At 41.6% G+C, this 15,826-nt stretch overlaps 2 protein-coding genes across 3 annotated transcripts in view; one reads left to right on the top strand and one right to left on the bottom strand.

The window, feature by feature from the left end:
- Positions 1–291, top strand: part of LOC121578601 (calcium/calmodulin-dependent 3',5'-cyclic nucleotide phosphodiesterase 1B-like) — a 34,774-nt gene extending 34,483 nt beyond the window's left edge. Inside the window, exon 14 of the mRNA XM_041892967.1 lies at positions 10–291. Coding sequence (XP_041748901.1) covers positions 10–110 — 101 coding nt within the window. The 3' untranslated portion in view covers positions 111–291. The remainder of the gene's footprint in view (positions 1–9) is intronic.
- A 5,781-nt stretch (positions 292–6,072) lies between these two features.
- The window catches only part of LOC121577955 (protein phosphatase 1 regulatory subunit 1A), an 87,625-nt gene continuing 77,871 nt past the window's right edge, over positions 6,073–15,826 (bottom strand). The window contains exons 7-8 of one of the 2 annotated variants that reach the window (XM_041891954.2): positions 7,704–7,847; positions 6,073–7,448 (exon numbers count right to left, since the gene is read on the bottom strand). In XM_041891954.2, the coding sequence (XP_041747888.1) occupies positions 7,363–7,448; positions 7,704–7,847 (230 nt within the window). In that variant the 3' untranslated portion in view covers positions 6,073–7,362. The remainder of the gene's footprint in view (positions 7,449–7,703; positions 7,848–15,826) is intronic. The other variant, XM_041891955.2, reaches the window with a different exon arrangement.

Here is a 15,826-nt window from a genome sequence, read left to right as displayed (position 1 = left end):
CCCTCTCAGGGCTCTTGGATCAGATCGCGTCGAAGGAGGTGTCGGCTGGTGAAGATGCTGAGCTCTCTGAACGACAGCTGCAGTCCCCTTCTAATGATACTAAACAGTAGAGAGGCCTCTCATGTAGTATGATGCCTATGTAAATGCAGGGTTGGGGAGTAACTGTTTACATGTAATCTGATTACCCCAAAAAACTGTAACTGTAATCAGTTACATTACCAGCAAAAATAGTGTAAATGGATTACAGATACTTTTGAAAAACTAGATGATTACTTCATCAATTACATTTAAATTCAGAAAGGATGTTTGTGAAAAAATAAGTTATGCCACCTTTCTGTTTTCTCAATGACGTTCAATTCAGCATTGAAAAAAGGTGCCAATTTAAGTTTGTTCCACCTGAGCGAGTCTGACCACAAGTCAGAGACCATTATGATGACACACCAAATGATGACCACCAATCAGAGACCACTATGATGACACACCAAATGATGACCACCAATCAGAAACCACTATGATGATACACCAAATGATGACCACCAATCAGAGACCACTATGATGACACACCAAATGATGACCACCAATCAGAGACCACTATGATGATACACCAAATGATGACCACCAATCAGAGACCACTATGATGACACACCAAATGATGACCACCAATCAGAAACCACTATGATGACACACCAAATGATTACCACCAATCAGAGACCACTATGATGACACACCAAATGATGACCACCAATCAGAGACCACTATGATGACACACCAAATGATTACCACCAATCAGAGACCACTATGATGACACACCAAATGATGACCACCAATCAGAGACCACTATGATGACACACCAAATGTGTTTGATGGATCCGTTTCGCCTTCTTCTAATGCCTCTTAAGGAGAAAGTAATCCAAAAGTAACAGAAAGTAATCAGATTACGTTACTGAGTTTGGGTATCCAAAAGTTAAGTTACTGGTTACAATTTTGGACAGGTAACTAGTAACTGTAATCTCTCCAACCCTGTGTAAATTATAGTAATTTAATGAAGATTACCAAAACATGCTGGTCATGTTACATGCTAATTACCAAACATGATTTTACAATGGTTTGCTAGCAATCGCATTGTTTAACCAGATAGGAAAACTTTCATGGAGAAACTTAGCAAACAACATGAATCATGGGTAACATGGGGAGCATGTACTGTATGTTAAATGGAATACATGGGTGATGTCAGAGGTTCCAGCAGTGAAAGGCTGGCCTTAACATGTGGCAGATGTGCGATGTAATCATGTGACTGTTGTTGTAGATGTAAAGTACAACAAGACAAAGAGTTTCTACTGCTTTATATTCTACCTTACCACCGAGGAGATGTTTTTTGTTGTTTTTTTGTTGTTGTTTTTTAAATTTTATTTTAATGTATTTTGTTTTTTTGGGGGGGAGGGGGTAGATCAGCTTTAATATTGCAGATAGATTGTAACTTACATCAATGTAAGTGTCTGCATCACTTCCAATCCCCCATATGTTTTTTGTTCTCGCAAATATATATATATATGTATATGTATATATATATATATACATATACATACATTCACATACATATACACATACATATATATAAATACATATACATACATATATATACATATCCTTTTCAAAAATATATTTCCCTTTATTACTTTTCAACCCTACCACCCCTTCCCTAATTGGAGTAAACTAGTGAACAACAACGCTTAGGCCTCTACTTCCAGCTTATACATACTATATATATATATATATATATATATATACTACGCGTTGCGCAGTGCATAAGAACAGCCCTTACCATACATACCACACACCCTTGGGCCTTATTGCTTAATTATAGCATGGATTGTGATTGGAATAAGATGTTTTGCTTAAACAAGTAAACACAAACACTTGTCCAATTTCAACACTTTATTGTATCAAACATTTTTTTTGGATTACATTTGTAATCATTATCAAGTCAAACAAAGTTTAACCAAGATGCAGATATAGATGGATTTGATGTACAGTAATTTATCCAGTCTCTGTCGTAGCCGGCCGCGACCGGGAGACCCATGGGGCGGCGCACAATTGGCCCAGCGTCGTCCAGGGTAGGGGAGGGAATGGCCGGCAGGGATGTTGGTAGAGCATGGTGTTTGCAACGCCAGGGTTGTGGGTTAGTTTCCCACAGGGGGGCAGTATGAAAACAATTATGTATGCACTCACTAACTGTAAGTCGCTCTGGATAAGAGCGTCTGCTAAATGACTAAAATGTAAAAAATGTAAATATACATTTTATGGACACTGTCAATTTTACAACAATTCTATTTTGTTTGTTTTTACTCCTGAACTTCCTCTACCCTCAACCTCTCTGATAATTTTCATGATGACCATCCGGTTTGCTTCTATATGCCATATATTTCTAACTGTGCGCTTTCACAAAAGCTCTCAACCTATAACCTATATACTTATTATGGACACAGTATGCTTTACATTAGTTATCTTGTTGTTATTAGTTGTTGTTAGTTGTTATTAGTCCCATCCTTCAGCTCCATTCAACACCTCCCATCTATCTCTTAACACCATCCATATTGGATTTCTATTTGCCATATATTTTTCAACTGTACTGTGATGTTTCACAAAGGTTCTGAACCCTACTATTCTCATTGTTTCTACAGATTGTACAGATTGTTGGGGAGATGTTGATGTTCTAAATACTCACATGATATCTAAACCACGAAGAGTGATTCTTTATCTATTTCTTCATCTGCTTTCTTTGAATCCAAAGAATTGGAAGCATGAACTATACTGAACATACAGGATATCAGTTGCCATTTTCCTGGATCATTAGCCAACTCTTCTGACTATCAGCCGGGAACTTAGCCTGGCATCCCAACCACAGGCAAACTAGCGATTCTTCTCCACAATGAGTCTGGATTTGCTTGCCTCCCTGAAGTTTTGTAGAATGTGGACACATTCTGACCGTTCTGATTGGTTCCTAAAACCGGTGGGTTGGGCCAGAGCCGGCCTACATGATGACCTTATCAATTTTGATACTCTGATTGGTTAGATTGGTTAGAGACGATCCAATCACTGATTAATTTGTTTTGCACAACGCCCCTCATTTTGACATCAGCACAAATTACTTATAGGATGGCAGTTTCAGGTTTCAGGATGGCACGGTCACAGAGCAGAATAATGACATCAGGCAACCCAGAACTGCCATACTGTACAAGTCTTGTGTCTTTAATGTTGTGATTCTGAGGCCGTCCTGATATGGACACCGTACATTAAAGGCATGACAGACAGTAATAGTCAGAGGAGTTGGTTGAAGCACTGCGGATCTGGGACAGACTGAGATATCAGTCTAATCCTTCAGCATAGCCCTGTTCACTGGTCCTCTGAGGAGGAAGACAACAGGGCTAAAGTGGTATTAAGAAATGCATTGGTGAAAACTGGTCACGTTTTGAAATATTTATGTGTTTTATGCTCGCAGCTCCACGTCTATTGAATAATTGATAATTTATGGTCTATTTTAGGGTTTTATTATGAGTCAACCTTACTTACTCAACACTATAGGTCAGTGATGCAACACTAATGTCAGAGCCATATTGTAGGCCTACTATTGGTGGTTCTTGGCATGAATTATAATGGAATATAAATTGGGCGGTTCAGCCCTGAATGCTGATTGGCTGACAGCCGTGGTATATCAGACCTTATACCATGGGTATGACAAAAAATTTTTTTTACTGCTCTAATCACATTGGTAACCAGTTTATAATAGCAATAATACACCTCTGGGGTTTGTCGTATATGGCCAATATACCACAGCTAACGGGCTGTTCTTATGCGCAGTGCATAAGAACAGCCCTTACCATACATACCACACACCCTTGGGCCTTATTGCTTAATTATAGCATGGATTGTGATTTGAATAAGATGTTTTGCTTAAACAAGTAAACACAAACACTTGTCCAATTTCAACACTTTATTGTATCAAACATTTTTGGGGGGATTACATTTGTAATCATTATCAAGTCAAACAAAGTTTAACCAAGATGCAGATATAGATGGATTTGATGTACAGTAATTTATAACTAATAAAATAAATACACAATAATTGATGGTGTTCATACATTGAAAATGAATTACAAGTTAATGTTTTTTCAAATGTAGAGTGTTCATTGCTAAATAACTGGAAACGTTCTAAAAGCAGAATATTATTGTGGGTTTGATTCCCGGGACCACACATATATAAAATGTATGAACACATGACTGTAAGTGTATTATTATTATGTTGAAATCATTACACCTGTCAAATTCAGTAGACCTCTTTCATTTACATAATGTCGTTCATTTGCTGTGTACTATACATACAGTACATTGACATAACAGGCCTAATCTGTTATCACTGACGTAACAGGCCTAATCTGTCATTACTGACGTAACAGGCCTAATCTGTCATCACTGACGTAACAGGCCTAATCTGTCATCACTGACGTAAAGGGCCTAATCTGTCATCACTGACGTAACAGGCCTAATCTGTCATCACTGACGTAACAGGCCTAATCTGTCATCAAAATGACATGATGACACTGAAGAGTATTTTGTCTAAAATGTCACCCAATCAGGACCCTAATGTCACATCAGTGAACCAGAGTATGGGATCGATCCTGTGGAAAATAAATACAATGACTAAAGATAAAATAAGTTACGTATGTTTCTGGACGTTGTTATGGTACAGAAAACAATATGATATAGTTATATACTGGTAGTGAAATAAAAACTCTGGTTAGATGTACAGTGAGGAAAAAAAGTATTTGATCCCCTGCTGATTTTGTACGTTTGCCCACTGACAAAGAAATGATCCGTCTATAATTTTAATGGTAGGATTATTTGAACAGTGAGAGACAGAATAACAACAAAAAAATGCAGAAAAACGCATGTCAACATTTTTATAAATGGATTTGTATTTTATTGAGGGAAATACGTATTTGACCCCTCTGCAAAACATGACTTAGTACTTGGTGGCAAAACCCTTGTTGGCAATCACAGAGGTCAGACGTTTCTTGTAGTTGGCCACCAGGTTTGCACACATTTCAGGAGGGATTTTGTCCCACTCCTCTTTGCAGATCTTCTCCAAGTCATTAAGGTTTCGAGGCTGACGTATGGCAACTCGAACCTTCAGCTCCCTCCACAGATTTTCTATGGGATTAAGGTCTGGAGACTGGCTATGCCACTCCAGGACCTTAATGTGCCTCTTCTTGAGCCACTCCTTTGTTGCCTTGGCCGTGTGTTTTGGGTCATTGTCATGCTGGAATACCCATCCACGACCCATTTTCAATGCCCTGGCTGAGGGAAGGAGGTTCTCACCCATGATTTGACGGTACATGGCCCCGGCCATCGTCCCTTTGATGCGGTGAAGTTGTCCTGTCCCCTTAGCAGAAAAACACCCCCAAAGCATAATGTTTCCACCTCCATGTTTGACGGTGGGGATGGTGTTCTTAGGGTCAAGATCCTCCCGTGTAGTTCTGGGCTGATTCCTCACCGTTCTCATGATCATTGCAACTCCACGAGGTGAGATCTTGCATGGAGACCCAGGCCGAGGGAGATTGACAGTTCGTTTGTGTTTCTTCCATTTGCGAATAATCGCACCAACTATTGTCACCTTCTCACCAAGCTGCTTGGCAATGGTCTTGTAGCCCATTCCAGCCTTGTGTAGGTCTACAGTCTTGTCCCTGACATCCTTGGAGAGCTCTTTGGTCTTGGCCATGGTGGAGAGTTTGGAATCTGATTGATTGATTGCTTCTGTGGACAGGTGTCTTTTATACAGGTAACAAGCTGAGATTAGGAGCACTCCCTTTAAGAGTGTGCTCCTAATCTCAGCTCGTTACCTGTATAAAAGACACCTTGGAGCCAGAAATCTTTCTGATTGAGAGGGGGTCAAATACTTATTTCCCTCATTAAAATGGAAATCAATTTATATCATTCGTTTTTCTGGATTTTTTTGTTGTTATTCTGTCTCTCACTGTTCAAATTAACCTACCATTAAAATTATAGACTGATCATTTCTTTGTCAGTGGGCAAACAAACAAAATCAGCAGGGGATCAAATAGTTTTTTCCCTCACTGTATGTAGTGGGGGGAGTACAGAACTAAGGGGTGGGTAGTGCTAAAGTCATGCCATGAGTGGTCTGTCAGTAGACACGTAAATAAATGTTGTTTTAGTTTAAAAGGTCAAAGTTTAGCCAGAGTCCTGTCCAATGAAAGGTCCCTTCATCAGATCTGTCATGGGGACTTCAGGGACTCAAATGGACGGTCCTCTGAGTATATAAATAAATGTTTGGTATACCTCCACTTGTAAGCCACCCAGCCCTGGATTTTTCCCGGACTTAAAGGCTTTAATTGCATCAAGAAGTTCCTCCTCTGTAATTTGGCCTTCACATGAGTCTTTCTGTATGGCTGTTAATTTGGACTCAAACACTCTGATCTCTGCTCCAGATTTGATCATTGATGATTCCAAGGATGCGTCCCAAATAGCACCATGTCCCCCAAAATACAGTAGTACACCACCCCATATGTCTCTGGTCAAACGTAGTGCACTATTTGAGGAATAGTGATGCAGACTCTGACTGCCCTGTGACTAAAAATAGACAATGTTATTGCGTCTCAATGGAACAATATTCCAGGCATCATGGCACCAATATCAATAAGGACTGCATGCTGTTGTTGTTGTTGTTGTTGTAGTTAATGAGAGTCTCTTTTAGCCCACCAAGGTCTAGTCTCTTCAAGAGTCCTGGACGGAATGTGTAAAACATCAAATCAATCTTAGAATAACCTTGAAACAATATTTAGATTTATGAGTATTATGCATATTAGACATTTGAGTGCTAAGCTGTTACAGTTTGTGTATACAAAAAAAAAAAAAACTTTTCATGAAAAATAGCCAAATATTTCCTGTCCTGGTTTGGAACTTCACATCAGACAATGGGTTACATGTTAGTGGGGGCAATCAAATGAATAAAGCAATAGAAACAATAAACTGTATAATAAACTCATTGTTATCCCTTTATATAGGATTTTGGACTAACACAAATAAAGGCCTAGTCATCTCTCCACCTGCACGGTGTAATGCCTGGCCGGACAGACACCCTGATGTCTCCACATCTACAGTGTGTCTGTCTATCCAAAGGATGATCAGTTGCTGTCTGTCTGTTGACTGTAGTTATTGACTGAACGTAAGGTCCCAAATGGCACCCTATTCCCTACATAGTGCACTACTTTTGACCAGAGCCCTATGTAGAGAATAGGTTGCCATTTGGGACGCAAGACAGGTTGGTATGGAGACTGTTCCATGGTTCTACTTGTCTTGTTTTTCCTGGCTGGGTTTCTTTGTTTTCTCCTCTGCCAGTGGACTCGCTGTGGATGCAGCTTTTGTGTCTGCGGCTGAAATATTGGACACGTAAGCACACACACACACACAGGGAGAGAAAGAGGGAGAGAGAGAGAAAGAAAGGAAGATAGAGAGATAGAGAGATCAATCAGTGAGATAAGGCTATATATTTGAGAGCTTGTGATCTTATTCCTACAGTATTTCAAAAATATTGATCTACGTTCAATTTTAGAGTTAGTATGCAGATATCAAAGGGATTAGGATAGTGTGATACTACTGTCTGCCATGGTTGCAGGGACTCAACCTACCTGCTTCTGTGTGTTGTTGTTGTTGTTGTTGTTGTGATGATGATGTTGCTGCCATGGGAACGGTGGAACATCCTACTTCCTCCTTGGAGACGGAGCACTCATATCCCCCTGCAGCTTCTGATAGACTGTCCTGTGAAAACTCTGCTGGAAACACAGAAAGTGTCCTTTATAGAATAGATGTGGTAAACAGGTCAATGGAATGCAGACCGTGGGAGATAGAAGAATGATGCCGGATTGATGCACATTCAACCAATCTGATCTAACAAAGTGGATATTCTTCAAATCCGTCATGATTGCTATGATTGTAACAGGCCCACAATGTGGTTACTAATATATTGGATATGTGTGTCTGCGAGCAGGGGTTGTGAGAGAGAGCTTTCAATTTGTGCAGATATGGGATATACATTTTAAAATAAATTATAAATATTGTTTATTTATTTATTGTCTTATCATGATGGAACGGTCCCCAACCCTGTACCCTAGACACCAACCTGAGTGACCCACACACTAAGGAGAAGTCCTTATGTGTTTTATAGGCCTATTGTAAGTAGCCTATATGCAGCCAAGACAGAAAGATAAATACGGTCAGAGACCCACTAAAGCAGCACCGCCCCCTCAAGATTCAGAGCCTGCCTAGCAGGGTTGGTCCTACAAAGCCAAAGCCCCCTGATGGGTGCATAATATACAAGGACATTCTCAAAGCTGCTAATGAGAACCTTGACGACCTTGTACCTAGCTGGTGGAGATTCCGGTGGGGTGCTCCCACCCAGGTAGTGGCAGTGCTGGCAACACTAGCTTCAGTAACCCATGTGGAGGGGGTCACACTCGGACAATCAGAGAGGGGGCACATTATTGTGGCCCTGGTGGCACAAAATAATCAAAGGTCTGACAGAGATGCTGGGGAAAATGGTCACAACGGGGGACCAGCGTGGGTGTGTTTCAGGGGAAGGGAGTGTATTTTTTTGCTAAATTTTGACTACCTTCTCAAACAGATGCAACTGTATATGTATTGGCACATCAAGTTATTTCTTGAGTTGGGCTCGGGATGGAACAAGTGTTGAACATCTGAGCTTGTGGTTTTTTGTGGGGGAAAGGGATCGAGTTTGTATGAGTATGTGTGTGTGTTTGAATGTATCCCACATCTGTTGCTATGGGGTAATGATGTTAGGGACAACATAGGATGAATCACAATAATTGTTTACTTGCAAAAAAAAAATGTTTTGTAATGGCAATCCTGGTTATAGGTAACAATCCTTCACATTAACTGCATTCCTTCTTACGCATATTATTAGTTAATTGTGGAAATTAATATATGCACGATTTGTTTATAGCATATACAGTCCATATACAAGTCAAGGGGCCTGAATACTTTCCGAATTCACTGTATATATATATTTTTATAACTATATATAATACAAATCGAGGTGAGGGCGTTGGAAAGGCTTTTGGCAGTTGATCTGCTTCTGTTCTGTGGGTGGCATTGTGTGTTCTTTTTGAAGGATGGGTCCCGGTCTCTCAGGGGCCCTGGGATCTGGGGGGACGGGGGTGGTCTGCCGGTCACTGGGATGACAACCCAACAATGGTACGTTTACAAACATATATTATGATGAATTGAATTGAAACTTGTTTCTCATTATGGTAAATTGTGAAATAAGTATAGACAGTTATAATTGTAATGGCTTAACAGTTAATAAGAAAAGACTATCAGTATTTACCTGGCTAAAAGAGAAGGAATATAATATCTATTGTTTACAGGAAACTCATTCAACAATTTTAGATGAAGTTGTGTGGAGAAAGGACTGGGGGGGGGTGAAATATACTTCTCCCATGGGCAAAGAAACTCAAAAGGGGTGATGATATTAATTAACAATAATTTTGATCCGAATGTGCAAATTGTCCAAACAGATCTGCAAGGTGAATGGATGATTTTAAATATGTTATTGGACCATAAACAGATATGGCTCATTAATCTATACAATCAAATCAAATCAAATGTTATTGGTCACATGCGCCGAATACAACAGGTGCAGACATTACAGTGAAATGCTTACTTACAGCCCTTAACCAACAGTGCATTTATTTTAAACAAAAAAAGTAAGAATAAAACAACAACAAAAAAAGTGTTGAGAAAAAAAGAGCAGAAGTAAAATAAAGTGACAGTAGGGAGGCTATATATACAGTAAAATAAAGTGACAGTAGGGAGGCTATATATACAGGGGGGTACCGTTGCAGAGTCAATGTGCGGGGGCACCGGCTAGTTGAGGTAGTTGAGGTAATATGTACATGTGGGTAGAGTTAAAGTGACTATGCATAAATACTTAATAGAGTAGCAGCAGCGTAAAAAGGATGGGGTGGGGGGGCAGTGCAAATAGTCCGGGTAGCCATGATTAGCTGTTCAGGAGTCTTATGGCTTGGGGGTAGAAGCTGTTGAGAAGTCTTTTGGACCTAGACTTGGCACTCCGGTACCGCTTGCCGTGCGGTAGCAGAGAGAACAGTCTATGACTAGGGTGGCTGGAGTCTTTGACAATTTTGAGGGCCTTCCTCTGACACCGCCTGGTATAGAGGTCCTGAATGGCAGGGAGCTTTGCCCCAGTGATGTACTGGGCCGTACGCACTACCCTCTGTAGTGCCTTGCGGTCAGAGGCCAAGCAGTTGCCATACCAGGCGGTGATGCAACCAGTCAGGATGCTCTCGATGGTGCAGCTGTAGAATTTTTTGAGGATCTGAGGACCCATGCCAAATCTTTTTAGTCTCCTGAGGGGGAATAGGCTTTGTCGTGCCCTCTTCACGACTGTCTTGGTGTGTTTGGACCATGATAGTTCGTTGGTGATGTGGACACCAAGGAACTTGAAGCTCTCAACCTGTTCCACTACAGCCCCGTCGATGAGAATGGGGGCGTGCTCAGTCCTCTTTTTTTACTGTCCAAATAATGATGATCCACACTTCTTTGAAAATATATATAATAATTTATCAAACCTGGGAGATGGTGGGAGATTATAATACTGTTTTAAAAACCTCAATGGACCGTAAAGGAAATCACACTACAAACTATCACCCTCATGCACTTAAGGAATCACGAATATAATGGATATATTGGAACTAGTGTATATATGGAGGCTTAAATATCCTGACCTAGTCAGATATACATGGTGGAGGCTCAATCAAGCTAGTCATCTTGACTACCTTCTTATGGCATTCTCACTGGCACTAAAAGTTTAAAAAGTGTTGATAGGGGACAGAATGCGGTCGGACCATCAAATAATTGGCATATACATTACTCTTACAGAATTTCCATGTGGGCGAGGATATTTTAAATTTAATCAATGCCTATTTGATGATAACTTGTTTTTAACTAGGACAGAATAATTTATGACTGACTTTTTCCGACATAACATACAGTAGGTACAGCAGATCCCCTTATCGTATGGGACACTTTAAATGTGCCTTTAGAGGCCATGCAATTCAATACTCATCTTTAAAACAAAACTATTTAGGTCAAAATAGTTAATATTAACAAAGGAATAGAGGGACTAACATAGAGGTACAAAATAAGTTAGAGGAAAAACAAAAAGAAATGGAGAAATGTATTCAAGAAAGATCAAGTGTAATATATGGTAAAAATGCACCAAATTATTTCTTTTATCTTCAACATAGAAATGCTACCAAAAATAATTTACTGAAACTTATTACACCCATGTCACCCATGATTGTAATAAGTTCACCCATGATTCACCAAACTATATTTTGAAAGAAGAAGCAACGTACTTTAAGCATATGTTTTCGTTTCAGTCTCCTCCATAACCAAAGATAATTATATGGATTATTTTTCTATTAATAATGTAAAATTAACAGCCATACAGAAAGACTCATGTGAAGGTCAAATTACAGAGGAGGAACTTCTTGATGCAATTAAAGCCTTTAAGTCCGGGAAAAATCCAGGGCTGGATGGCTTACAAGTGGAGGTATACCAAACATTTTTTTATATACTCAGAGGACCGTTACTAGCATGTTTGAACCATTCCTATAAAAATTGTAGATTATCAGATACTCAACAAGAAGGTCTGATTTCATTATTTCTGAAACAGGACCCAAGTAGTAAATATAAAGGTCCAGTCCATTAAGAACATTGGAGGCCACTTATACTTCAGTGTTGTGATGCAAAATGCTAAATGCATAGCGTATAGAATTAAAAAGAAGTTGTCGGATATTATTCATCCTAATCAGACAGGTTTTTTATATGGACGATACATTGGAGAAAATATAAGACAAGTACTAAAAACAACAGAACACTGTGAAAAATCTGGGAAACCAGGCCTGGTATTCATAGCTGACTTTGAAAAGGCTTTTGATAAAGTACGACTGGAACTTATATATAATAATATAATAATACTTATATATAATAATATTTCAATTTTGAAGAATCTCTTATAAAATCGGTTAAAGTTATGTATAGTAACCCTAGGTGTAAAATAGTAAATAATGGCTGCTTCTCAGAAAGTATTAAACTGTCAAGAGGAGTAAAACAAGGTTGTCCACTATCGGCATATCTATTTATTATGGACATCGAAATGTTAGCTATTAAAATCAGATCCAACAATAATATCAAGGAGTTAGAAATCCAGGGCTTAAAAACAAAGGTGTCATTGTACGCTGATGATTAATGTTTTCTTTTAAATCCAAAATGTGGATCCCTCCACAGCCTTATAGAGGATCTAGATAATTTTTCTAACCTCTCTGGATTACAACCAAATTATGATAAGTGTACTATATTACGCATTGGATCACAAAAAAACTTTTACATTACCATGTAGTTTAGTTTCAGATGAGGGACGACAAAAAATAAAATAATGAGCCTGGCCTAATTTCCATTACAGCATTTTGGATGACTGTCATTCATATTCCATTCACCCAGTTAAATGTAACAGCAATAGATTTAGGCTACTACATGATACTCGAATTTTCCCTATACCCATCATGAGGTTGCTACAACCTATGAATGAAAGTTTACAACGTAGGTGCACACAGGTCGAGAGAAAATGTTGATGTTGTCATGCCCTGGCTCTGGGGACTCTAATATGTTGAGCCAGGGTGTGTAAAGTCTATGTGTGTTGTTCTAGGTTTCACATTCTGGTATTGTGGTTCTATGTTGGCCAGTGTGGTTCTCAATCAGAGGCAACGTGATTCAGCTGTTGCTTGCTGTCTCTGATTGAGAACCATACTTTAGCAGCCTGTTTCCCCACAGAGTTTGTGGGATCTTGTTTCGAATCTGTTGTGTTAGACCGTGAACTGTCACGTTTTCGTTTTGTTGGTTTTGATCGTGTCTCTAATAAAGAGTATGTTTGCCTGCAACGCTGCGCCTTGGTCCTCATCTCTGTTCGACGATCGTGACAGAAGATCCCACCTGAACTGGACCAAGCAGCAAGTCCAGGAGCCAGCGCCTGAGAGATCTCTAGCGGATCTCCTTCGCCTCCTCGACTGGGTCAAGCCATGTGAGGAAGAGAGGGGCTTGACGTGGAGGCAGAAGGGCGAAAGGCTGGCGAGAAGCATGGAGACCTGGTCCACGGGTAGGAGTGAAGCCCATCAATTTTTTAGGGGGGGGCTAACGCCGTGGACGACGGGGCAGCAGGAGGCCGCCAGGTTACGGGAGTCACTGGTCACCAGGGGGAAGGAGGATGTAGAGGCACGGCGAGAGGTACTGGCGTGTGTTGCCAGTCCGGTCCGGCCTGTTCCTGATCCCCACGTAGGGCCAGTGGTGTGTGTTCCCAGTACGGTCCGGCCTGTTCCTGCCACTCGCACCAAGTCTACGGTGCGCGTCGCCAGCCCAGTCCGGCCCATTCCTGCTCCCCGCACCAAGTCAGTGGTGCGTTTCGTCAGCCCTGTCCGGCCCGTTCCTGCTCCCCGCACCAAGTCAGTGGTGCGCGTCGTCAGCCCAGTCCGGCCCATTCCTGCTCCCCGCACCAAGTCAGTGGTGCGTTTCGTCAGCCCTGTCCGGCCCGTTCCTGCTCCCCGCACCAAGTCAGTGGTGCGCGTCGTCAGCCCGGTCCGGTCCATTCCTGCTCCCCGCACCAAGTCAGTGGTGCGTTTCGTCAGCCCAGCTCGGCCCGTTCCTGCTCCCCGCACCAAGTCAGTGGTGCGCTTCGTCAGCCCGGCAAGGCCCGTTCCTGCTCCCCGCACCAAGTCAGTGGTGCGTTTCGTCAGCCTGGCTCGGCCCGCTCCTGCTCCCCACACCAAGCCAGTGGTGTGCGTCGTCAGTCCGGCACGGCCCGTGCCTGTTCCACCGGTGGCTGGTCCAGCACCGGTCAGATGCTTCACGCCGGAGCTAGAGCAATCCGCTCCACCAGTGTGCAGTCCAGCTCCGGCCAGCGGGGCCAGACCGGACCAGGGGTACTTTGGGGGTTGGAGAGGGAGCGGGATCAGGCCCGAGCCGGATCCGCCGCCTAAGCGGAGTGCCCACCGGTCCCTCCCCTGTGGTGTTTGGTGGCGCGGTCGGAGTCCGCGCCTTTAGGGGGGGTACTGTCACGCCCTGGCTCTGGGGACTCTAATATGTTGAGCCAGGGTGTGTAAAGTCTATGTGTGTTGTTCTAGGTTTCACATTCTGGTATTGTGGTTCTATGTTGGCCAGTGTGGTTCTCAATCAGAGGCAACGTGATTCAGCTGTTGCTTGTTGTCTCTGATTGAGAACCATACTTTAGCAGCCTGTTTCCCCACAGAGTTTGTGGGATCTTGTTTCGAGTCTGTTGTGTTAGACCGTGAACTGTCACGTTTTCGTTTTGTTGGTTTTGATCATGTCTCTAATAAAGAGTATGTTTGTCTGCAACGCTGCGCCTTGGTCCTCATCTCTGTTCGACGATCGTGACAGATGTGACAGACAGTAACACATGGACAGACAGTGACATTCAATACCACCTTGCACACTCTTGCCTGCATGTAGCTGATATTGGGTGTAATCATTAGTCCAACAGTTGCAAACAAGAGTTTCTATTGGACAAATTCAGGTATGTTTATCCCCATTTTGTTCCGTTTGCTTCTGTTTAAGAAACGTTTTTCAACAGAATCGGCGGAATGAATACACCCCTGATCACGCGTAAACACAGTTCACAGTTTCATAGCAGCCACATTGTATTCCTTCTCGCATCTACGTTATGTGGTCTCCTCCTTTCACCACTTCCCTTCGCTTGTGGACTTCAATGCACAACACATCAACTGAATGTGACCAAGCGAAAAAACCTTCCGAAACCAAACCGCTACACACAGCCTACATCGTTGTCAATATACTAACTAAAGTAACGTCATAGTCAACATAGCTAATATAACTAAAGCGTTAGTAAACCCACTACAATCATGCAGTAACGTTAGAGTGTACAGTCAGTAAGCAGTTACACCGGTGGGCCTCAGTGACAATAACTTAGTCAAACCAAAAGCTTACCTTGACTAGGAAGACTTCCAGTGTTGTGTTGGATAGTCATAGCCAGCTAGCTAACATATCATCCCTCTGTTTGAGCTGGAGGCTTCAGTAAACTAGCTAGCTGCATTTGCTACCTAAGTAAATGAAACTGAAAGTGAAAGAAATTGACGAAATCTCTCTCTCTCTCTCTCTCTCTCTCTCTCTCTCTCTCTCTCTCTCTCTCTCTCTCTCTCTCTCTATTTCTTTCTTGCTTCTCCTTCATTTAAGAATACATTAATTTGTTCAAAACTGTTCAACTATTTTATTTCTCTCTCTTTGAGTCAACTACTCACCACATTTGATGCACTGCAGTGCTAGCTAGCTGTAGCTTATGCTTTCAGTACTAGATTAATTATCTGATCCTTTGATTGGGTGGACAACATGTCAGTTCATGCTGCAAGAGCTCTGATAGGTTGGAGGACGTCCTCCGGAAGTTGTCATAATTATTGTGTAAGTCTTTGGAAGGGGGTGAGAACAATGAGCCTCCTAGGTTTTGTATTGAAGTCAATGTACTCAGAGGAGGAGGGAAGCTAGCTGTCCTCCGGCTACACAGTGGTGCTACCCTACAGAGTGCTGTTGAGGCTACTGTAGACCTTATTTTCAAAATAGTGTGTTTTAGTCAATTATTTGGTGACGTGATTATATTTAATATAGTTTCATCTAAAAAGGAACACTTTTT

The sequence above is a fragment of the Coregonus clupeaformis genome, chromosome 12 (genome assembly GCF_020615455.1).
Source record: "Coregonus clupeaformis isolate EN_2021a chromosome 12, ASM2061545v1, whole genome shotgun sequence".
In the NCBI taxonomy this organism is placed as follows: Eukaryota; Metazoa; Chordata; class Actinopteri; order Salmoniformes; family Salmonidae; genus Coregonus; species Coregonus clupeaformis.
The sequence above is the reverse complement of the archived record's forward strand: the minus strand, read 5'-3'. Positions and strand labels throughout refer to the sequence as shown.